We start from the raw sequence: 22,305 nt of genomic DNA, 5'->3' as shown, positions 1-22,305 counted from the left end.
ATTTTACACTGGTGCTTTTATCGTGAAAAGCTTGAAGTCACGTGACACGGAAGTACTGATGTCGGTTTTTTTATTGACGAAAAGCTTCGCTAGAAAGATCAACCACTTAAATTCAGTTGACAACATATTAAATAAACTAAAAGAAGGATGATAAAGGCAATTCTTATTTTTAACAACCATGGGAAACCCAGGCTCATCAGATTCTACCAATATTTTGTAAGCCGATGTGATGTTTTCGTATATAATATTACTGTATGGTTATTGAAGCACAATATTATGATCTCGTTTTTTGCTCTTTGTAAGCAAGAAGCGATGTTACCATATAATACATTTTGTTTTTACTTATGTATTTGTATCAAATTATATATCATTTGACATACACTTTTATTTATGTGTTTATGTATATATATATGTGTGTGTGTGTGTGTGTATATACAGACATACATACATATATATTACACACACACACACATATATACATTGCGTTGTTCAATCTTAAAAATATATGTAAACTAAGTCATATGCTGTCACCGTCAGATGCATGGAAGTTAATTCATGCATTAATGACATCAAGACTAGATTACTGTAATGCACTATAAGGTGGTTGCAGTGCAGGCTTATTACAAACTACGCTCTCAGGCGTCCGGTCAGTTGGTAATACCTAGAATCATATGATGAATATTCCGAAGGTTAAGGCTGCACTAGTTAGATCAACCCGAACCAATTACTACTGATGTATTTGTTGCATCAACGAGTGCAGAACAGTTCTCTACTCTCAGCCAGTTTTGTCTCATTGTTCTAAGGTTACTAGAGCAGGCAGGACACAGTCCAAGGTTACCAGAGCGGGCAGGACGCAGTCCATGCCCAGACCTGACCAAAGTTGATGATAGAGCTGGATAAAGGACACGGCAACTCTACAAAATTTCAGCCGCTATTAGATTATTAATGATAATCTTAAATCAACATTTTTTATTTTTGCCCTGTTATACAAGCACTGTCGAGCTTGTGCAGAGGCTGCAGCTTTCACCAGAGGGGAACTGGAATCCCCTGGTTAGGCCTGGTTTCCCTCTGAGGTTTTTTTCTCCTCCAATGGCGTTTGGGGTTCCTCGCCACCGTTTGCATACTGTTTTGCACTGTTTGCCTGGCCGGGGGGGCTAGAATTTGATAGTTTTATTTAATTAACACTGCATATAGCAATTTATAGTCTGTCTGATATTTGCCCTCTGTTTTGACTTGCATAACCTTATATGCTATAATAAAAATGTTTTCTTGTACAGCTACTTTGTAACAATGAGAACTTGACATATATATATATATATATATATATATATATAATTTTCTTATTAAATGTTCTGCATCGCATAATGCTTATCTGTGGAATAAAGTTAATTTTAGTCAATTCATGCTCTTTCTCAGGCAGAGGACATGCAGCAGCAGATCATTCGGGAAACTTTCCATCTTGTGTCCAAAAGAGATGATAATGTCTGCAATTTTTTGGAAGGTGGAAGGTAAAGCCATATATTCATTGATGTTGACATATATAATATGTACATGAGCTTGATGTAATGTATTGTAGCCGTGTAATATGTTTTTTCTTCTCTATTTTAGTTTGATCGGAGGCTCAGACTACAAGCTGATCTACAGACACTATGCCACGCTATACTTTGTGTTTTGTGTGGATTCATCAGAGAGCGAGCTGGGGATACTAGATCTCATACAGGTACACATACGGTTGTATTTATTGTATAGAACTGACCTTCAGCCACAAAGTGGTAATTTTGTTTCGTAATGGACATGTTTATGTTGTTCCCTGCTCTGTTTAGTCTTTACAAATCTCAGTGGAAATCAATCCTGTTTTTTGTTTTGTTATATGTTCCCCGCAGGTCTTTGTGGAAACGCTGGATAAATGCTTTGAAAATGTGTGTGAGTTGGACCTGATCTTTCACATGGATAAGGTCAGATTTCACCGAATGTACTTTTAAACTATTGTTCGATTTGTCATCTTTGTGCTGGTCATTAGTGTCTTAATAGCACATTATCACATTACATAAAAGCTGTTGGACTTTTGTACTATTAAGTCTATCTAGGGGTGAATAGGGTGGTGCAGGGGAAGTCCTTATGAAAGGCAAGAGATGACAGGGTTTTTCTCCAGAAGGCAAGTGAAGGGTCATACTGTATGTGAGTGAGAATATCGTCTCTGATAAAATACTTTAGTTTAATTATGGTACCGGTATGAAACTTGATATTGATTAAAGTGTGGTTATCTAGTGTGTGGTAATGTTTTATGAGTGGATGTATTGGGAAGTGTATGACACATTTTGTTTTGAATATTGTAGTCTCTTTTAGATTTATGTAACAGGTTTGATAAAACAAACCAGTGTGTAAATTTAAAGGTATATTTAACACTTCGCTTCCGACAGCTAAATTGTTTTATAAACTATTTACATATTCTCAGAAAATAATATTAAATGGAGAGGTCACCCAAGTCATTCAAAACCTGTATACGACTCTTTATTTTCTGTGGAACATAAAAGAAGATATTTTGAGAAATGTCTCAGTGGTTTTGTGTCCATGAGTCAATGGAGGCCATTGTGTTTGGTTATCAATGTTCTCCCCCCATAAAAATTCTGTTCTGCAAAAGAAAAAAAGTCTTTATATTGGTTTGGAATGATATGGGAGTAGGGAAACGATTGAATAATGTTTATTTCTGCTGAGTTAAACCTTTAGGGATGCGAATATGAACCAAATGGATTCCTATACTCTTGTAGATTTGAAGTCTTTGTTGGTTTTTTCAGGTGCACAACATTCTCCAGGAAGTTGTCATGGGAGGGATGGTGCTGGAAACGAACATGAACGAAATAGTCGCTCAAGTGGAGCTGCAAAACAAGATGGAGAAATCAGAGGTGAGTTCACATTTGCAATGAGTTCTGATAGAACAGAAATCCAATAACTTTGACATACACTAAATAAGAGTTTTGTAAATAGCTAAATGTGACGCTTACATGCTAATGGTCAACAACATTGAACAAATCAGGTTAAACTACTGCACACAGCAACAAACTTACACAGAGAAAATGTTTTTCGTTGAACAATTTGAGGCGCAATCCTTTAGGCTCATTTTCTGTTTGCCTGCAAATATGTTGTCTGCATTGTGAAGTTTTATCATCAATAGACCAGTTGAAAAAACTAATTCAGATAATGGTCCAAGATGGCAGTGGTTTATGGTCAGTGTGTTCCAGATAATCTTTAAGGAAGCTAGACGATCAATAATGTTTGACAACATTGGATACACTGTGCTGATAAAACGTTTTTATAATGTTTGAAGAAACGATACCTAATACAGTTCAGTCACTGAGTAGACAGTGTGTGGTAAGACACGTGGGGTCAAAATTCTATATCACATTTATTAAAGAACCATAATATTTAATATATAACATAATATAAAACTTTCTTAAGAATAAATTTGCTTAAATAAAATAGGAAACAATATTACTGTTAGATTTATTGTAGCAAGGAAAGATGTTTTTGTTTGCTACTTAGTACTGAATATCATTAATATTATTGCATATTGTTGATGTTTGTCAAGGGTGGATTGTCTGCAGCACCAGCTCGAGCTGTTTCGGCAGTGAAAAACATGAACCTTCCTGAAATACCTCGAAACATCAATATCGGGGACATCAATATAAAAGTGCCCAGTCTATCCCCATTTTAAAGCTTTATGTTACTGTTCAATGTGGTCTGTGTTGTTATTAAACCCTAACATTCATTGCCATAGATACTGTCTCCCTATGCCAACAGACTCACGACTGACTATAGTCACCAGGATATTTAACCTAGGGTCTGTTACATTTCATGTCATCTAAGCACACTACAGGGTCCTTTCATGTACATTTATTTCAAACTTTGATTTGTAGCTGAACTTCTGTTGTTTTCATAGGATTGTTGTGTATTTTGTCTGTGATGTAGCAACATTCCGTAATACTGATTTGTGTGCTGAAGTTTATGGCAATAACTGTCAATGTTTTGCATTATTTATAATGCATGTTAAGTCATTAAAACTGTGTTTTTGTCAAGTTTTACGTCTTGTTATCATTTAAAATGAAGTCTATGTTACAGTTTCAGAGAGAATATTTCTGACCCGCTGATTTGTGTTTTTAAAGTTCATCTTTAACTTATGTGACACATCATCTCATATAAAAGGCTTGAGCTGTTAAATTCACACGGGACGAATGATCGGGTCATAGTGAAAAGATATAGTCTCAATGTTCTAACAGTACAATGGTTTCATTTCAGTCATTTTTTATCCAATATTCCTCTCTGAAATGGTCAAAATGTATTTGTAAAGTAAAAAATAAAATAAAAGGTGCAGTAATTAATTTAACTGCTGGCAAATTATTCAGTTTATTAGGTCAGTTCTTGTGTGCACTTTCATACTATGAATGGTTTCATGTTTAGAAACGTTTATTGGTTTCTACAGAAATGAAAGTTCTTGCTCTATTCATTTACTGTTAGTGATGTATGTTTATGGTTGGAAACAATAAATGGGCACACTAAAAAAGGTAAGTGCACATATTATATCAAACCAATTATATGAGCAGAAAAAAAATTCAGCATTTAATGAATTTCCATCTTCATATTTTAGGATTTTTAATTTTGACAAATCGTTATTTTTAGTCACTCTTTGTATAAGTTACTAAAATATAACCGTTAAAAGTGCTTGTCAACTTTGACAACACAATTTGTTTCAGTCCATTTTGTAAAACTTTGGACATAAAGGGTTTCGGAAGGACATCATCAATGCTTTGTGTATGGCATGCCAAATTATCTTTTAATGTAATTTGTCCTTTCATCTGTACAGACATATATAATATAATATAAAAATAGTTTTGTGCATTTAGGATGGGCAATTCTAAGAAGAATACATGTAACTAGTGGGCTAAAAGGTTAAAAGTTCTATAAGCCTTTCGGTCCATGTTATTTGTAAAGGTCCATGAACGGGCCTTCGACCCTGGCCAAGGTCTGTTTAATTGCAACTGTGCATCAGCATTATTTCTGGAAATTAGCTGCATCACCGTGAATTTGCAGCATTATACAATCAACTTTATTGCATTTAAAATTTGAGATTTTGAAATTACGATCGACAAAACTGACGCATGAGTCATATCATATCTTAGATCTCTGATATCGTTGGAGGCGAACTATAAAGATAGAGGCCTATCAAAGGTCAAAAGCCATCAGATGAGACAATTCTATCTTAAATTCACTTTGTCATGCCGCCTTGTAGTTTTTTTGATGTAGAATTTGATGCATATTCTCTTAAGAAATCCACTGCTTAACAGTTAAACAATCAACACTTCGAACAATTCTTTTGTGTGCGCTTATGTGTGGATTTTGTTTAACAGACCTGAAAGTCACTGCTGATATATTTGCTTTGTTTTTTTGAATTGTTGTTTATGAGGTAAGTATTGCATAATCTAATTTACCAGAAATCAAAGGATCCTTTTTATAATCCCCAAAATATATTTTGTTACCGTTCATGATGACCTGGTCCTTTTATGAAAAAGGGAAAGGTCATTTTCACAACAAAAAAAACGTGATCCAAAAGAAGCGGATAAGTTGAGGTTTTATGGACCTTGATGACTTTGTTGGACACATCACACAATTAATATCAGTTCAGGTGATGGGAAGGAAACACCATGAAGACAGATAACAGTACAGTATGACAATACAACAAAATAATGATTTTGTTGTATTGAATTACAGCCTTGGTGCAATTTTCCATCATTAACTGAATCCAAAGGCCACATCTGTCCATTGCATTCATCTTTTATTGTACAGTTTATTCTGAACAATCTGCATTGACAACCACACAGAAATCTACACTTAAGTACACTTAACACAAATTCTGTTCTTTGCTCCTGGGAAAACACATGGTAATTTAGTTAAACCAAGGTTAAACTGTGAATAATTTAGCTTGTATAAAAAATGATAGTGGTATGACATGTTGTGACATTAAGTTATCCTTTAACAGTTGTGTCATCAGTTTAGTGTCTGATTCTATGAACATTGTCCTTTCATCATTTTGTAAAATGCAGATATTTATTGAATTGCTCCTGAATTGATTTATAAAAGTGGACTGAGAAGAACAGTAAGCTGTTTAGACAGTTAGAGGAATTTTTGAGGAATGTTTCCGACAAGCATCCCGCATCGACCACTTAAATATTTGGATGCAGTCACATTACTAGAAATGTAGAACTGTGGTGAAAAACATTCACATAATGAGGTATAACATGCTTTCGATGAAGTTACAGGTTACAACTTTTATTGAAATTTCCCATTTCTGGTCTCACTGGCCGTCTAAACCTATTTCTGTTTGCCCTCTTGAACACCGAAGTAAAGCTGTGTTAATGGATGATTTATTAAATCATGTGGGAGGGGAGTCCTCCATACCTCACATAAAAAAGTTCAGCAATTGTAATTTCTCCTCTCTCATCCTCTCACGCGGCGACAAGCAAGAATGGCGAAGGGATTCTTCATCAGCAAAACATTGGGGATAGTGGGAATAGTGATAGGTGCTGGAGCGATTGCCACAATCATCGCCCTCTCGGTGGTCTACTCCCAAGAGATGTCCAAGAACAATGAGTTGAAACCCACCTCTGAAGTGACCACCACAATAGCCCCAACGGTTCCAACGACGGCACCGTCCACCGAACCCTGGGACCAGTATCGCCTTCCTCAGACGTTGGAACCCGAGTCGTACAATGTCCTTTTGTGGCCGCGGCTGCAGCCGAACCCTACGACCGGTCTCTACAACTTCACTGGAAACTCTAGCGTGGTCTTCAAATGTGTACAGGAGACGGATCTCATCCTCATTCATTCCAATAAGTTAAACATGACCAAAGATCCCACGTTGACGGCGCACGGCAGCACACCCGCTCCTTCCATTAAGTCGACCTGGATGCAGACGAAAACGCAATATTTGGTGATTCACCTGGAAGGCAAATTATCTGTCGGGGTAAAATATGAGCTCCATACGGAGTTTGTGGGAGAGCTTGCAGATGACTTGGGCGGCTTCTACCGAAGTGAATATATGGAGAATGGAGTGAAGAAGTAAGATTTTGATGTTTACTTTGTGCTTCAATGTTTATGCCAAATATCTTCTAGGCATTTGTGGTACGTCGAGGGTGTTTTTTAGTTCTTTCTCAATATTAGATTCATATTTTTATTTCACTGTTGATGTACAGAGTGGTGGCTACGACACAGATGCAGGCGACGGATGCCAGGAAAGCTTTCCCCTGTTTCGACGAACCAGCCATGAAAGCAGTTTTCAACATCACTCTTCTACACGATCGTGGAACCACAGCCCTCTCTAATGGCAAGGACATAGGTATGTTAAACACATTATAGACAACTCATGAACAGGAAATCAATATTGGAACTTTAAATCCATTCAGTCTGTGTTATGATTATTTATATTACTTTTAGAGAGCGTTCCCGCTGTAGTGGATGGTGTTAATGTAACCAGAACGGTGTTTGAAGCCACCGAAAAAATGTCAACTTATTTGTTGGCATTTATTGTGAGCGATTTTACTTCCATTAGCCTTCAAGATGAAAAGCCCCTGGTATGTATCTTTGAGGAGTTATAAAAGTATTAATACCTATTGCTGTTTTAAGGTCTGTGTTTATTCAAAGCTTAAAAAAAGGATTGTTTTTTGTCCATAGATTAGAATTTTTGCTCGTACAGCTGCCATTAATTCAGGCCAAGGGCAATATGCGCTGAACGTGACAGGACCGATTCTCAGATTCTTTGAAGAGTATTATAATTCAACCTATCCATTGCCCAAATCAGGTGAGATTGAGCTGTCGACTGTATTCAGATTCGAACATTTTGATTCATTACCATTCAAAATGTTTATGTTAAAATCTAAAACCGATGTAGTATTAAATTCATATTTAAACTTATTAATACATTAAAACTTCAGATAGCAATTTTATAATTTAATTAATTCTTTCAACTGTTGAACAGATCAGATCGCTCTGCCCGACTTCAACGCCGGTGCCATGGAAAACTGGGGCTTAATCACATACAGAGAAACTGCACTTCTGTATGATGAAGAATCATCTTCAAATGGAAACAAAGAGAGGATCGCTACTATTATTGCCCACGAACTTGCACACCAGGTACGTCAATTTCCAGTTTATAACTACTAAAGCACAGTTCTTGATAAATCTAACACCTCTCCCTCTCTCTCTCTCTCTCTCTCTCTCTCTCTCTCTCTCTGTTTGCTTGTATTTTTTATTAGTGGTTTGGAAATCTTGTGACTCTGAGGTGGTGGAATGACCTTTGGCTCAATGAAGGTTTTGCATCCTACGTTGAATATCTTGGGGCCAATGAAGCTGAACCGGACTGGAAAATTGTGAGTTTTTGAAACATTACATGCAAAGGTGCAAGAATAGAATCAAATATAACTTGATATTACTAGCAGAAGATGTTATATGTTTGCGGCACAAAGCAGGATAGCACCTGAGGTCTTGTGTGTTTATCCCACAGAATGACCTGATTGTTCTCAATGACGTCCACCGAGTTTTTGCCATAGACGCCCTGGCCTCATCTCACCCCTTATCCTCCAAAGAAGAGGAGATCCAGAGACCCGACCAGATCAGTGAAGTCTTTGATGCCATCTCGTACAGTAAGGTAGCGTGTTAGCACTGTTTGCTCATGAAGAAAGTGTTGTCTTTATTTGTATATTATTCAGTCTGTGGTTATAAAAACAGATTAGACATGCGGAATAACGGTCTTCTCCTCTAGGGGGCGTCGGTTCTTAGAATGCTGTCTGATTTCCTTACGGAGGCAGTGTTTACACAAGGACTCCAAGTAAGTTCTCATTGGACGCTACAGAAAGTAAGGTCAAAATTGAAAATGCGTTCAGAGTCATTGGGGGTTGATGAATGTTTTGTGTGTTTGTTTTGTTTAGACCTACCTTGAGCGTTTTCAATTCAGCAACACGGTGTACACTGACCTATGGGACCATCTTCAAATGGTATGTTACATAATGTTTCACACCATGTGTCCAAGCTGCTTAATGTTACTTAAATAAAAATGTTCTCACGCTAAAAACTCTACAGGCTGTAAACAAGACTGGCACTGATCTCCCCAAAACCGTGCGAGAGATTATGGACCGTTGGGTTCTTCAGATGGGTTTCCCAGTGGTCACTATCGACACTACAACTGGCCAGATCTCACAGAAACACTTTCTTCTGGACCCGGACTCTGTCGTGGAAAGACCGTCAGAGTTTAAGTATGCCAAAAAAGATTGTGTTTATTCAGAGGACCCTTTACACCACGAAGAAACACGATCTTCAATCAAGATCAGACACTCATTTAGTTTTTTATCAGATACATTTATTATCAGACATTCATTTAAGAATCTATCTGTAAAGAAAAATTGAATTGATAACAAAATGTGCTTCATTTTTTAGTTATGAGTGGTATGTACCAATTAAATGGAGGACTACAACGGCGCAAAAGCAGCCAAGTTGGCTTCTGAAGAAAAATGGTAAGATCCGAAATGTAGTTTCATCAGCAAAGACTACATCAAAAGAAAATTCATTGTGAACTAATCTGTTGAAATTTCATCCATTTTTTTATTAGATATAAACACTGAAATGATAGCAACTGGAAATGAATGGATTCTGGCCAACATCGACGTGGTAGGATACTACAGGGTCAACTATGACGAAGGAAACTGGAACCGTCTACTTGATGCTCTCAAGACATCCAAAGACGTAAGAAGAATTACAGATGAAGTTCAATATTATTGTTAGTTATTATGGCAAATTCTGTCATCTGGTTAACATCACAACATATCCTAAATAAAATTCCAATTTTGTGTTATATTAATCACAGTAACTTTGCATTTGTTTTCATTTAGAGCATTCCTGTCATTAACCGGGCGCAGATCATTGACGACGCTTTCAACCTGGCTAAGTAAGATTGACAACCTATTCTTCATTGTTATGAATATGAGTTTCATTGGTCCGTCCAAATGCTCAAATGCATCTCTGTCTTTAACAGAGCAAGAATAGTTGGCACAACACTGGCCCTACAAACCACACAGTATCTTTCATCTGAAACCGAGTACATGCCATGGGAAGCAGCTCTGGATAACATGGACTACTATTATCTAATGTTTGATCGCACTGAGGTTTACGGCCCCATGCAGGTAAACTTTGTCAATGGGTATTTCATAACATCAAGAAAATGGGACTGAAATAGATGCTAACGCTGTATGTGTCATTCTTGTAGGCGTATGTTGGAAAACAGGTTAAGCCCTTGTTTGAATATTTCACGAAGCTTACAAACTGGACGGATGTCGCGAAAGGACATACAGACCAGTAAGTCAAGCACGGATAAGACGGATAAGATGTCCTCATTGTTTCGATTTGGTTAAGACATTTTTTATTGTGTCCGAATAGGAAAAATGTTTTTGTCTCTGCAGATATAATCAGGTGAATGCACTCAGAGTCGCCTGCAGCACCGGGCTGGAAAATTGTACAACTCTAGTCAAAACATGGTTCCAACAGTGGATGGACAATCCGAGTGTCAATCCGTGAGTAGTTTAGTATGATAATACTAATAACAGATGACAACGATAATAATCAAATCAAATCAAATCAAATGAATGAAGGAAGGAATAAAATTATATCAAATTAAAGTTAAATAAAGTAATTATAATTATTATTCATAATTTTAGCAATTATTCAGAATTACTTTGTCTGTATGCATTTAGTACAAAATATTTAACAGTAACCCTGAAATGCATCATTTATTTTTAATATGGTAAAAGCACACAAATGAGTTCAGGTGGTTTAAAGTCACCATGAAACTGAAGTTGCGATTGACTTCTTTTCCGCATCGTGACGTGTATCCGAGTGAAACGGCTTCTGAAAAGAGAAACAAATGTAGGGTGGGGCTTTATTTTGCCCTTCCCTTTATGATTGGTTTGTCGTAAGTTGGGCCTGCAGGGGAAAGCTAAAAATGCCCGGCCATTGGACAGTCAGTATAGTCCTACCTCTTTTTTGTTGCCTCATGTGGTGTGTTGTTGTTAAGAGAGGGGGAACAGGCTTAATGTTTTTGATTAAAGATTACAAGTGGAAATGAATTAAAAAGAAATGAAAGACAATAATAAAGCCCCGCCCCTAAACTTAACCGTCACTTCAAGCAGACCGCTCTAAAACGTAAGGATGACACCAAACAAACGTGCAAAGTATGTCAAATAGAAATGTTTGTCACTTGCTCACTAGAAAGAAATAAAATAAAAAAGAGTTCATTCAAATATTTGTGATCGTTTTGGAACATGAAATCGGTAGATCGTCAGACATTTTTTACGTAGCTTTTTCCTTTTTTCTGGATCAGTATTAAGGCCAACCTGAGATCGACAGTTTACTGCAGTGCCATCGCTGCAGGTGGCGCTAAGGAGTGGGACTTCGCATGGACCATGTTTCAAAGCGCGGCTCTTGCTTCCGAGGCAGAGAAACTGCGCGCCGCTCTGGCATGTGCCACCCAGCCTTGGTTACTGAACAGGTACGCTCACTTCAAGTCGGCAAAGTCATGTTTTTCTCAAGTGCTACTTTTAATTATTTAAAATTTAACGTGGTAGGTATCTGGAATACACTTTGGATCCGAATAAAATCCGTAAGCAGGACGCCACCTCTACCATTATCAACATCGCAAGTAATGTGGTCGGACAGCCATTGGCATGGGACTTTGTCAGGGCCAACTGGGAGTACATTTTCAATCAGTGAGTAGAGGATTATGTCATAATTTGCTTGAAATAATTGGATAGACATGTTTTTTTTTTAATTCTCTCTTCTTCTTGAAACTTAAGATATGGAGGTGGATCTTTCTCTTTCGCCAATCTGATCAACGGTGTCACAAAGAGATTTTCGACAGAATATGAACTTCAACAGGTGGGTGACCAGGATTGGGTTCGATGTACACGTTTTACGTCTAGAATAGGTTTTAAATGTCCAAAGTATGAAATTTAGCGGCATCTAGTGGTGAGGTTGTGAATTCCAACCAATGGCTCACTCCACCCCTCCCTGTCGAAGCACTACGGTGGCTGACATTGGACTAAGATGTAGTCATGTTTTGGCTTTTTTGTCGAAGGAGATAACGTATTTACAAAACTCTACACTGAATGTTTTACAACCTGTAAAATTTCAATCTACTTCCATGTTTCAACAACGCAGCTGAAGCAGTTCAAGGATGATAATGCTGTTGTCGGTTTCGGATCGGGCTCCCTCGCCATTGAGCAATCCATCGAGAGGACTACAGCCAACATCAAATGGGTCACGCAGAACAAAGACGCGGTGTTGAAATGGTTCACGGATGCCGCTAACACTATGTGATTCACGGATTGTAGTTTGATCTGAGGAGGAGATGAACTCTGGTGTGCTCTCCGTAAACTGTGGTGTAAATGGATAGAGAATGAAATAAATGGTTATTTATTGTTCATAATGATCTAGATTGCACAGTTTTCCAGATGCAATTTCTTCCTATGAAGAGGTTTCGATTGATTATTTGTATAAAAAATAATTTTCATAATGAAAATAAAACTTTTTTTTGTAAATGTATCGTTCTTTTGGTGTTTTGTCGAATATAAATAAACAAAATTGTTTTGAAATGCTAAGTTTTCCTTCTGTGTGTGTAAATGATAAAAAGCCCAAAAAATATTCTATTGCAATTCCATAAACATTTATTTATTGTTTCCCATAAAGCATAGCATTCAGAACCCGAATATGACTCTCCTATGGAACACAAAACTGTGTCCATACAATGGAAGTCAATTGGTGACAATGTTGTTTGGTTACCAACATTCTTCAAAATAAGTCCTATAGGTTTGAAATGAAAGTGAATAAATGGATCAAATAATTGTAATCTTTGGTTGAAGTATCCCTTTAACATCATGCACTGACTATGCCTATAAACATTACACCCAACATTAATCCAAATGAACCTGAACGTCCTCACCGTGTTTGTTTTTCACACCAAAAACGTGAACATCTTCCCACGATTGTCAGCAGCACATTCTGCTCATGTCAGCATAGATACGTGCCATGATAATAAATTATCTCAGAGAACTTATCAGGTTTCCAAATTCTTTGACTGGCTAGTATCTACTTTAATGGATCAGCCATTATTGTCGGGGAGGAGAGAAAGTGGGAAGATTTCAATAAAATCCTCTCCGCAATGTTGATCTCCGCTGACCTGTGTTGAATCTGATCTAAACATGAAGGGAATCAATTTCAGCCCAATGTGCTTTGGATGCACTCTTCTGGGGGTTGCTTCGGTCGCCACCATCATTGGATTGTGGATGTTTCAGCTTCTACCGTCTACAGACCCGCCTGCTGATCCATGGGACCAGTACCGTCTCCCAGACGCTCTGGTTCCAGACCACTACAACATCACTCTCTGGCCCAGACTTCAACCCAACATAGACGGTCTGTTTGTCTTCACTGGGAAGTCAAGTGTGGTATTTAAATGCACAAGGGAGACGGATCTCATCCTCATTCACTCCAATAAACTCAATCTGACCTCAGAAGATGGATGTCTGGCTAAACTCTCCACGCTTGGAAACACAGCGCCACCTTTGATTGAGAAGACCTGGATGCAGAAGACAACGCAGTACCTTGTCATTCAATTGAAAGGCAAACTACGTGCAGGAGAATATTACGTGCTTTACTCAGAATTCGTGGGTGAACTTGCAGATGACCTGGCAGGGTTCTATAGGAGCGTGTATTATGAGAACGGAGAAAAAAAGTAAGTCGGGTCATTTTAAAAGTTATAACTCTCGGGTGGTAGATGGGAGAAACAAATCAGCCATCAAGGCCATTGGGTGTCACGTGTTTATTTGATGAGCCTCTTAATAGATTCATGTCTGTAACCTTTGCACCGTGAAATAAAAGTGAAAGATTACTTCAGGAAGTATTTGTGTACACATGGAGTTACACAACTTATTCTCACACGTTATATGCTCTGACACGTTTCATTACTTGTTGATGAAAAATAAACCATGTGTTTCCCCATAATGGCATACTTATAATTCAACTATACATTTAATCCTGGTGTACTGTATGTATAATTCTTATATTTTTTGCAGGATTGTTGCCACCAGTCAGATGCATCCCACGCACGCCCGCAAGACCCTTCCATGTTTTGATGAACCTGCGATGAGAGCTGTTTTCTACATCACTCTCATTCATGCCAGAGGAACCGTGGCCCTGTCTAATGGAATGGAAATTGGTCAGTTCTTCCACAAAATTTTTTTTAGCTATACTGATGTAAAGGAAATGTCTCACAAGAATTTTAAACTATTGTACGAGGTGGCTAATTTATATAAATGCGTATGGTGTGAATTATACAAAACTGTATGTCGATTAGAAAATAACCCAATAGTGTCTCACCCTTATATCTAAACATGGCGACTAAAACATACAACCTAAATTATTTTAGTTTTTAGTTTTATTGTAGTTGTACTAATATTTGTAAATCAAATTTTTTATATAATAAAGTAATGATAATAAAATAATAACATTTAATAATAAAAAATATATATAAATTGTTTCTATTTATTTTTTATGCTTGTTTTAGCTATTTTGATATGCGCTTTTGTCAATTTATTATTTATTTTTACATTCTTAATAATTTAATTTAGTTTTGGTTTTGTCTTTTATTATTTATTAAATATAATTTTATAAAATGTAACAGTTTATTTTTGAACAATTTGAATAATAAATCATTATTAAGTGATTGATATATTGGATTCATTTATATCATTAATTTATGTGTAATATTAATAACGAGATGATCATTTTGGTAAACATTTTTTATTTCATTTCATTTTTTCACAATCTAATGTTGTATTCAATAATATATTTCCATTAACATTAATGTTTAATAGTTTTAGTTAAGCATAATATCCCTGGTTGGAATAAAAATGTGTAAAAATTTGCCAACTCTTTTACAAATTACAAAAGTTACAAATTACTGTGTTTGTACTGTGGTTGTGTTGAAATCTCTGTCAAGTCGAGCCTTCACATTGACTTCAAAACTGTTAAAGTGTAGAACTTTTCTTGTTAGACTTCTTTAACACCTATATAGTGTTCATTTGAGTTGGTTAAATAAACAAATTATAATTTATGAACTCAAAAAGTGCACATGGTGCTGTAATTTATCTTTTACATATAGGGAAAGTGGACACTGTTCTTGATGGCCAAGCTGTTACAGTAACAACATTCGAGCCGACGAAGAAAATGTCCTCTTATCTGCTGGCGCTGGTTGTCAGTAGTGACTACACAAACATTACATCAGCCGACGACACTTTGGTACTGCCATCAACTGCTTTACGTATTTAACAAATGTTTACAGCCACAATGACCAATAAAACTTTCAGATGTGCTGTATGATGTATGACAAGATAAAAATCAGATTTATTGGACCACAAAATGCACCTTGACGCATATGTGTCCGTTGTTCATGACTTTTATTGTGTTTGCTGAACAGATACGGATATGGGCTCGTAGCAAAGCCATCGCTGATGGTCATGGTGATTACGCGCTGAATATAACAGGGCCCATTCTCAAGTTTTTGGAAAGATATTATAATGTACCGTATCCACTATCTAAATCAGGTATGTCGAAACATTTATGAACATGAAGAGATTTTGTTTGTCCTGATGTAAAACATGTATAATATCCTCTGTGTAGACCAGATCGCACTACCTGATTTTTATTTTGGTGCGATGGAGAACTGGGGCCTGGTGACCTACAGAGAGACAAACCTTCTGTATGATCCTCTCATCTCTTCAAATGCAAACAAGGAGAGAACAGCCACCATCATAGCTCATGAACTGGCTCACATGGTACATGATATGTACAGTATGTATCTGAAAGGGTTTCATTTGTCCTGTAAACACTGATATTATGGTTTGTCTGTGGTTTTGGTCAGTGGTTTGGCAACCTTGTGACTCTGCGATGGTGGAATGAAGTTTGGCTGAATGAAGGTTTTGCCTCCTACGTGTCATATCTCGGTGCAGATTTTGCAGAACCATCGTGGAATGTGGTGAGTGTTTATGAATAAATAACATCACATTTTACAACATCTTCTGCAACGCATTTGCGGTGCGAAATTTACATTTTGTCACCATTGCCAATGGCTGGTAAAGTTAAAGAAATTAATTGGCATTAATTGAAAAGAAAAAGGAAATAAAACATCAGAAACCAGAACACAAATTGTAGTTGATTTAATGGTTATAATGGAAATTGTCTTTGTTTTAATGGAATAATGGTTTAATGGTAACAGCAGATGGTTTGTATTTGGGAAACCATTAGATTTCTATTCAGGTTCTTTTACAGCATGGACATAGCTGTTTCTCTTTACCCATAGGTCACAAAAACATTAAGAGCCATGCTGATCGATTCACGGCCTGAATGTAAATGTAATATAGATGTTGTGTTTTTTCAGTTTGAGCATATCTCTCTTACCATTCTCTCAGAAAGATCTGATCATCCTCAAAGACGTTCATCGTGTTTTCGCCGTGGATGCTCTGGCTTCCTCACACCCCCTGTCCTCTAAAGAAGAAGACATTATAAAACCAGAGCAGATCAGTGAGCAGTTTGATGCCATCTCTTACAGCAAGGTTAGACGATTTTTTATAACCAACACTGTTTGATTTGTATAAAACACATGTATCCAGTAACTGGCCTAAGGACAAACTTGTGTTGTGCTGTCTTTTATTAGGGGGCGTCAGTTCTGAGAATGTTATCAGACTTTCTCACGGAGCCTGTGTTTGTCCATGGACTTAATGTGAGCTATTTATAATACAATTTTATCAATCTGATATTTCGTGAGAAAGTAGCTTATTTAATCTTTTCCCAAAAGACGTATCTCACCAGGTTTGCCTATCAAAACACAATAGGTGAAGACCTGTGGGACCTCCTTCAATCTGTGAGTTACGTCAACGATCTTTAAACCCAAGTTCAATTGACTATGATTTAAACCGTATTGTAATATTTAAAGGAATCTCACTCATCACTCATCCTAATGTTGTTCCAAACCTTTATGACTTTCTTTATACAATACATTTGGAAGAATGTTGGTAAGCAAACAACGTTGGCCCCATAGACAAAAAACAATGAGACATTTCTCAAAATATCTCCCTTCGTGTTCCACAGAAACAAGGCGTCACATACATGTTTTGAACATCATGAGGGTTTAATTTGGGATAAATTATCCCTCTAATATAAGAACGACTTCTGTAGGTTCCATAAAGGAATTTTGTCAGTACTGCCCTCTAGTGGTGTCACCACAATCAATAATAACTCTCTCAACAAACATCATCAATAGGCAGTTGATAATACTGGAATAGCTCTCCCCTCAAGTGTCAAAGGCATCATGGACCACTGGGTTCTTCAAATGGGCTTCCCGGTGATCACGGTCGACACTGGCACAGGTGAGGTGTCCCAAGACCACTTCCTTCTGGATCCTGAATCCATAGTAGAGAGGCCATCTCCATTCAAGTAGGCCTGAACTCATTTTCAAAGCTTTTTTAGCTACTAGTAGTATTGCTGTAATGTCTTCAATACCATAATATCTTCAATGGTGGCTTATTTTGATGATCTTTATAGTTATGAATGGATTGTGCCTATCAATTGGATGAAGGTGGGAGTGGAGCAGTCACGGATTTGGCTTTTGGGAAAAACTGGTATGAGGTCAAAATTATATAAAAAAGTGTTTCATTCTTAATAGCATCATTTGGTTCAAAATCAATTCATAATCTTATTGTAGAGGCTCTCAATATACGAAAAAACTCCTGAAGCATTTTTAATATAAATCGTTTTATATGCAGCTTTTTACAGTGTAATGAAGACGTCTGGAAATGAGTGGGTCCTGGTCAATCTGAACGTCACTGGATATTACAGAGTCAACTATGATCATATGAACTGGGAGCGTCTGCTGAGTCAACTTAATGAGAATCATGAGGTCTGTACAATAGACTCACTCGTGATGGATCGCACAGCTTTGTAAGCTCATCATTTTGTCCCTTTTTCACAGGTCATCCCAGTTATCAACAGGGCTCAGATAGTGGATGATGCTTTTAATCTCGCAAGGTAGAATAATCTACAATACAATTAATGGGACAGGTCACCCAAAAATGAATTTTCTGTCATCATTTACTCACCCTCCTTTTATTTCAAATTTATATATATATATAAATTAACTTTCATTCTTCTATACAAAACACAAAAGATCACAAAAGACTTCGGTGACCAAACGATGGCGGTACTTGTTGACTTGCATTGGTTTTGTGTCCATACAAGAAGTGAATGGGGACTGTGTTGTTTAGTTACCAACATCCTTCAAAATATTTTCTTTTGGGTTATGTGGAAGGAAAAATGACAAATTTGAAATGACAAATGTGGGATTAAATGATGACAACATTTTTGGGTGAATTATCCCATTAACAATACAATAATCTGCTATAGTGCACATTCCTTTCGCAATCATGAGCACGGATGGTATTTTATTAATTTATTATTTAGATCTCATTTGAAACAGATGTAGGACCTAAACAAAGTAATATTTTTTTCCAGGGCTAAGATAGTTCCTGTCACTTTAGCACTTAGATCTACAAAATACTTAAATCAAGAAAGAGAATATATGCCATGGCAGTCTACGCTCAACAACCTGGATTATTTCAACCTCATGTTTACACAGACTGATGTCTATGGATTTTTACAGGTCTGTCCACATTTTTTTTATTTGTTTTATAAGGATTTTTGATCGTATATCCTAATGCATTTTGTTGTTGTTGTTGTAGAACTACCTCAGGAAGCAAGTGATCCCCCTTTTTGCACATTTTAAAAATGTAACTGAGGATTGGTCACATGTACCCGCTGGACATACAGACCAGTAAGTGAATAAATCTGCATTTGTATGTGACGGAAAATGATGTTTGAAAAAATCACAAATTATTTTCTGTAGGTACAACCAGGTAAATGCAATTAGAATTGCCTGCAGTACCGGTGTGCAGGATTGTCAAAGTCTCACCTCCGGCTGGTACAGACAGTGGATGGACAAACCGGAGTATAACCCGTGAGTTCCCTCTCTCTCCATTAGAGCTTTCGGCGCAGTTAGATCTTCCAGTAAAGCAATATGATGTTGTAAAGCAGGAGATACAATAAAGTATAAAACAGACTTTAAACAGAATATAAGGTTTTAGGATGTTTTATCACAGATCTAATTGTGTTATGAAGGATTCATCCGAACCTGAGGTCTACAGTGTACTGCAGTGCCATCGCTGCAGGTGGCACTAAAGAGTGGGACTTTGGCTGGCAGATGTTTAAAGACGCCACCATCGCCATTGAAGCTGATAAACTCACGAGTGCCCTGGCTTGCACAAAAAATCACATACTTTTAGAAAGGTTTGCATGGTCTCTTATTTATTATTTGTGGCCATATTGATTATTTCTGTGCATTGACTTATTTTTTATAAAGGTATCTTGGATACACACTTGATGCATCACAAATCCGAAAACAGGATGCAACATCTGTTATTGTGTACGTTGCAAATAATCCAGATGGTCAGATTTTGGCCTGGGACTTTGTTAGAAAGAACTGGGAATACATGTTCACAGAGTGAGTTTTTATTTTTTAATGCTGTCAATGGTAACTGTAATGAAAATTAATAAACTTACAGTATATCAATAAATGTTTGTTGAATACAATACTGTGTGTGGATACAGTTGTGATGGGCATGATTAACCTGATTTCTCTTCTTAGGTATGGCGTGGGTTCATTTAACTTTGCCAGCCTCATAAACGGCATTACGAAAACCTTTTCGTCTGAATCCCAACTTAAGCAGGTGTGTGTGTTCTTACACATTCAAATCATTTATTTACTTTTTTAATTACTAATTGAATTCATTAACTCTTACATGTCATGGTGTATGTTAAACTCTTAACAAACGACCTGTATTTCTTTATTTCTAACATCTCACGCGTGTGAAAAGCTCCTGCAGTTTCAGAGTGATCATTCAGAGATGGGTTTCGGATCGGCGACAGCAGCTCTGCAGCAGGCCATCGAGACCACAAAGGCCAATATAAAATGGGTGTCTGAAAACCAGAGAGAAATCACAGACTGGCTTGTGGCCGAAACTGCTTAAACACAACAGATAATGACATTAGCGTTTATTACTACTTTCATTTAAGTAAAAATGCTCTATATTTCTATATAATGAGAAGGGTACAGTAGCTTGCTAATTCGTTGGTTGTGAATAGTTCATTAAATAGTTTATGCATTTCAATAATGACGATTCATGTTGTTTATAACGTGATCTGTCTGAATACTCGATTCTGATTGGCTGTAAAATGTGCATTACAGTTTTACATCCGTGACATTTGCGAAACAGTAAGTGCATTTCTCAAAACAATTCGTACAAATAGCAAAACACCATGGATTACCTGCAAAAGCAAGTCTCTTGCTCAAAATCCTTAGTTCATCCCTCAAAAATAAATATCTGTGTCAATGAACATGTCAGTGCCATCAGAATGACCAGTCCTTGTGTTATTGTGTACGGATAAAACAGTCAAATTGCTTAGTCATGTTGTCAATATAAGAGGTGTACTCTGTAGGGATGTCCTGATGTAGAGTATGGCTAAAGTTTTGATGACAATTATTGAAGACTATAGGTTACACCTTACATCTGCAGCCATCTGCTGTGATGTCATCACACGCTGCATCCATGGCAGCCAGAAGGGTCATCTGTGTATGTGGCTGGCGATCATATACCTTCCATCTCCATGCTGAGAAAGATTTCTCAAAGGGGTTGAGGAATGGACAGGACTCCATCAGCATCCTGTTGTGGGCTGCAAACCATTGTCTGATGATGTTGGAACGATGGAAACTGACATTGTCCCAAACTATCACATACTTTGGCAGGTCATCTCCAATCTGACCCCTCTCTTGTTCAGGGATGAGATCCCTGTAGAGAGTGTCGAAAAAGGTGTATGGTGCACTAACCGGAATATGCGCACCATTCTCAAAGATAGCAGCACTCATGGTTATATTCCCGCCTCGTTGGCCTGTCACATCAACTGCAGCTCTGTGACCGAAGATATTCCGACTTCACATTCATTTGGTGACTTTTCAGTACCCTGTCATTGGTTGAGATGCTGACTGTTTGGATGTCGTTTATAATAGGGCTCTTTATCTCCCTATATAAAATGTCACTGTTTACGTAAAGTATACTTACTGTATATTGTAAAATGCAAGTGGAATACTCTAATATTGTATGAAGCATTACAGAAAGTATACAGCATTACAGTACAGTGCCTATGGTTAGATTACATACCTGTTCTGTCGACTGAGAGACCGAAAGTCTGAATGATTGTGGACACAGTTATTCTCACAACATTTGGCTGCACCCTTTGACCAGCCTCGGCCATTGAAAGTACATGATTGAGAACGTGGTCTATAAGTATGGCTCTTATCTCATCACGAACGCGCATATGTCCTCGGCCTCTTCTGCCTCTTCCTCTGTTTTACCTCCCAACTCCTCCGCCACGCAACCTCACTCCTCTTCTTCTTCTTCTTCTTCTTCTTCTTGAGATGCACCTTCGTTAGAGAAAGTCAAGATTCAACACGGAGCAATTTACCAATTCAGGACAGATTTAAAAAAACATCTAATGGAAATGTATAGAAATATGCTTGACATATTATGACAACTTGTTTAACCAGTGACCAAACAAAAACAGGGCAACATGATAAATACAAAACAGAGCACAAGAGTCCGGGGGGAATGTACAATCTAGGGCAAACCTGGGGAACAGTTACTGGTAGCCTCCGTAGTGCTACAAAGGGTCTGTTTGATTAAATGAAACCAAATATGTATATCACTTTTATTCAAAAAGACCTACATTAATACACATTTTTATATTAGATATCGTCTTCAATGGAAATAATCCCATGAGTTTGGCTTGCGTTATGCTTTACTGTCTGTATTGAGTTCACACATAATTTCTGCCCTAACAGGTCCCCAAATTTATCAGGTGTTAAGCCTTTGGGAACTGTGTGGGACACTGACAAATGGCAACTGATCATCTTACAGACGCTCCATTAAAGATAATAGACACTAAAAAGACACTATTAATACAATATTAAATCTATTTCACAGGGTTTATCCCCTGTACCATGTCCAAAAGCCATATTAAGTTCTTGAGGAACCATAGGTGTAATTTGCGGGT

The 22,305-nt window shown here is 37.3% G+C and overlaps 3 protein-coding genes across 3 annotated transcripts; all 3 read left to right on the top strand.

Moving 5' to 3' along the window:
• The first annotated feature begins 10 nt into the window (after positions 1-10).
• ap3s2 (adaptor related protein complex 3 subunit sigma 2) lies at positions 11-4,394 on the top strand. Its single transcript, XM_079450407.1, has 6 exons — positions 11-216; positions 1,417-1,508; positions 1,609-1,720; positions 1,884-1,955; positions 2,796-2,903; positions 3,587-4,394. The coding sequence occupies exons 1-6, from the start codon at positions 148-150 to the stop codon at positions 3,710-3,712; spliced, it is 579 nt and encodes a 192-aa protein (XP_079306533.1). The 5' UTR covers positions 11-147; the 3' UTR covers positions 3,713-4,394.
• A 2,088-nt stretch (positions 4,395-6,482) lies between these two features.
• On the top strand, positions 6,483-12,692 carry anpepb.1 (alanyl (membrane) aminopeptidase b, tandem duplicate 1). Its single transcript, XM_079449899.1, has 20 exons — positions 6,483-7,110; positions 7,245-7,387; positions 7,486-7,622; positions 7,723-7,849; positions 8,027-8,181; positions 8,304-8,417; positions 8,552-8,695; positions 8,810-8,875; positions 8,976-9,041; positions 9,127-9,299; positions 9,481-9,557; positions 9,653-9,786; positions 9,933-9,988; positions 10,076-10,223; positions 10,307-10,395; positions 10,500-10,610; positions 11,417-11,584; positions 11,661-11,801; positions 11,889-11,970; positions 12,253-12,692. The coding sequence occupies exons 1-20, from the start codon at positions 6,518-6,520 to the stop codon at positions 12,409-12,411; spliced, it is 2,883 nt and encodes a 960-aa protein (XP_079306025.1). The 5' UTR covers positions 6,483-6,517; the 3' UTR covers positions 12,412-12,692.
• A 541-nt stretch (positions 12,693-13,233) lies between these two features.
• LOC306890291 (aminopeptidase N) lies at positions 13,234-21,387 on the top strand. The gene is made up of 20 exons (XM_079449900.1): positions 13,234-13,822; positions 14,163-14,305; positions 15,251-15,387; positions 15,566-15,692; positions 15,769-15,923; positions 16,010-16,123; positions 16,557-16,700; positions 16,802-16,867; positions 16,943-17,008; positions 17,408-17,580; positions 17,689-17,765; positions 17,910-18,043; positions 18,116-18,171; positions 18,655-18,802; positions 18,882-18,973; positions 19,046-19,156; positions 19,318-19,485; positions 19,559-19,699; positions 19,844-19,925; positions 20,073-21,387. The coding sequence occupies exons 1-20, from the start codon at positions 13,293-13,295 to the stop codon at positions 20,223-20,225; spliced, it is 2,817 nt and encodes a 938-aa protein (XP_079306026.1). The 5' UTR covers positions 13,234-13,292; the 3' UTR covers positions 20,226-21,387.
• Positions 21,388-22,305: the final 918 nt, after the last annotated feature.

This window comes from Barbatula barbatula (genome assembly GCF_947034865.1).
Source record: "Barbatula barbatula genome assembly, chromosome: 25".
NCBI classification, from domain to species: domain Eukaryota; kingdom Metazoa; phylum Chordata; class Actinopteri; order Cypriniformes; family Nemacheilidae; genus Barbatula; species Barbatula barbatula.
This window is presented reverse-complemented; position numbering and strand designations above follow the sequence as displayed.

Coding starts and splice junctions, on each gene's coding strand:
- anpepb.1 (XM_079449899.1), top strand. CDS start 6,518: ATGGCGAAGGGATTCTTCATCAGCAAAACATTGGGGATAGTGGGAATA. Junction 7,850..8,026: donor CTATCCATTGCCCAAATCAG/GTGAGATTGAGC, acceptor ACTGTTGAACAG/ATCAGATCGCTCTGCCCGAC. Junction 10,611..11,416: donor GACAATCCGAGTGTCAATCC/GTGAGTAGTTTA, acceptor TTTCTGGATCAG/TATTAAGGCCAACCTGAGAT.
- LOC306890291 (XM_079449900.1), top strand. CDS start 13,293: ATGAAGGGAATCAATTTCAGCCCAATGTGCTTTGGATGCACTCTTCTG. Junction 18,803..18,881: donor ATGTCTATGGATTTTTACAG/GTCTGTCCACAT, acceptor TTGTTGTTGTAG/AACTACCTCAGGAAGCAAGT. Junction 19,700..19,843: donor TGGGAATACATGTTCACAGA/GTGAGTTTTTAT, acceptor TTCTCTTCTTAG/GTATGGCGTGGGTTCATTTA.
- ap3s2 (XM_079450407.1), top strand. CDS start 148: ATGATAAAGGCAATTCTTATTTTTAACAACCATGGGAAACCCAGGCTC. Junction 1,956..2,795: donor TGATCTTTCACATGGATAAG/GTCAGATTTCAC, acceptor TGGTTTTTTCAG/GTGCACAACATTCTCCAGGA. Junction 2,904..3,586: donor ACAAGATGGAGAAATCAGAG/GTGAGTTCACAT, acceptor ATGTTTGTCAAG/GGTGGATTGTCTGCAGCACC.